Source organism: Caenorhabditis briggsae (assembly GCF_000004555.2).
Source record: "Caenorhabditis briggsae AF16 supercontig from assembly CB4, cb25.NA_419, whole genome shotgun sequence".
Taxonomy (NCBI): domain Eukaryota; kingdom Metazoa; phylum Nematoda; class Chromadorea; order Rhabditida; family Rhabditidae; genus Caenorhabditis; species Caenorhabditis briggsae.
The window spans coordinates 475-1,945 of record NW_025543259.1 but is presented as its reverse complement, the minus strand read 5'-3'; the positions used below and the strand labels follow the sequence as shown (position 1 = coordinate 1,945).

The 1,471-nt window shown below is 41.5% G+C and overlaps 1 protein-coding gene across 1 annotated transcript; it reads right to left on the bottom strand.

Moving 5' to 3' along the window:
• Positions 1-164: 164 nt before the first annotated feature.
• On the bottom strand, positions 165-1,253 carry CBG25094 (the record flags this gene model as incomplete). The annotated part of the gene is made up of 3 exons (XM_002648660.2): positions 165-392; positions 461-1,133; positions 1,183-1,253. 3 exons carry the CDS (start codon positions 1,251-1,253, stop codon positions 165-167), a joined length of 972 nt encoding a protein of 323 aa, XP_002648706.2.
• Between the last annotated feature and the right edge of the window lie 218 nt (positions 1,254-1,471).

The window sequence follows — 1,471 nt, the reverse complement described above, 5'->3', positions numbered from 1 at the left end:
TATAAAGTAGAAAAAATGCCTGAAATTGGTTAAAATAAAATAATTCCGAAATTAAAGGCGCATGAATTCATTTGTAACAACGGTAGCAGTTACCTCTTCAGGACCGGCTATGCGCCTTTAATGAAATTTTTGGCCACAAGGTTCATAGGCGCCGGACAAGAATTTTACCGAACTTGAGAGCTCCGCCCACACTCGAATTTCCAGCTACAACGGATGCAGACAAGAGTAACAAGTTTCCCAAGAAACCTACACTGAGCTTTTTGTGCTTGTATTTCGTGAATCGTCTTGTTCAAGCTCTCCGTCGACATATCGCCGTTGTACTCCACGGTGTACCGTGCCATCCAATTGTCAACCACGTTTCGAGGATACACATCTTTCCCCCGTAGTGTAATCTGAAAAAGGAGATATAGAAGCTTAATAGAAGCGAATGGAAGCACTAGTTATGCTACACAATACTCACAGCCATTTTCGGATTCAGGTACAGGATTTCGAGATACTTTCTCAACGATAATTTATGTGGTGGCAAGTTGTCTCCGATATCCTGGATGTCCCATTTGTCGCCAGTGATGTTGATTTCAAGCTCACCACGAGGATCCCTTTGAAGCTTGCTGATGATAATCAGGGTTCCATGTTCACCTGGGATTTTATCAAACAACTGTTCAAACGATTCATAGCCTTCGACGCTCATGTACTGGTTGATAATCCCGCATTCATCGTCAAATCGTTCTGCATCTTCTATAGTCGGAACGTGTGCTTCTCCGTATTTCCACGAAGGCGATGGAATATACACCTTCTCATCGGTATTCTCAGCGCGAAGAAAGGAATGCGAAATGAAGACGGCCGTTTCCTCATCATCCTTTTTGGTCAGCAAAAGAATGTCTCTTCCGATGTAAAGACCTCCCGATTTGAGTCCCATTCCGTATCGACCGATTGCGTTGTCGACTTTGTTGGAAAAGCCGAATTTGACGATGTTGAGTGCTTCGCTACGAGTCATTCCATCGCCATCATCAAGGATTTCGATTCTTTCGTTGTTTGGTGTATCATAAACTTCGATGCTACAATTCTTAGCATTGGCGTCATAGGAGTTGTCGACGAATTCGGCAATTGCAGATTGCGGTGACTGGTGAACTGTACTGAAAGAATTAAACAATATTTTAAACGAGATCGCAGTCATTTAATTACCTGTTGTTTAGCAAATGTTTCAAAGTCAGAGATGCCGAATTGAGATGGTCCAGTTTTCGGAACCCATTCATACTGAAAATCAATTGATTTCTATAATCAGCAGTTGTTAAATATAGGTTTTCACCGAACGAAAGTGAGATATAATTTTTGTGTTTTTGACCGGCGGAGGTGAATATTGCCGCTGAAAATATACCTTAAAACCTGTAATAGAAGGGCTCTGGCTCCCTTCTGAATGTGTTGTTCAAAATGGAAAATATATGTACTTTTCGGTCAAAAATATTACCGGAAT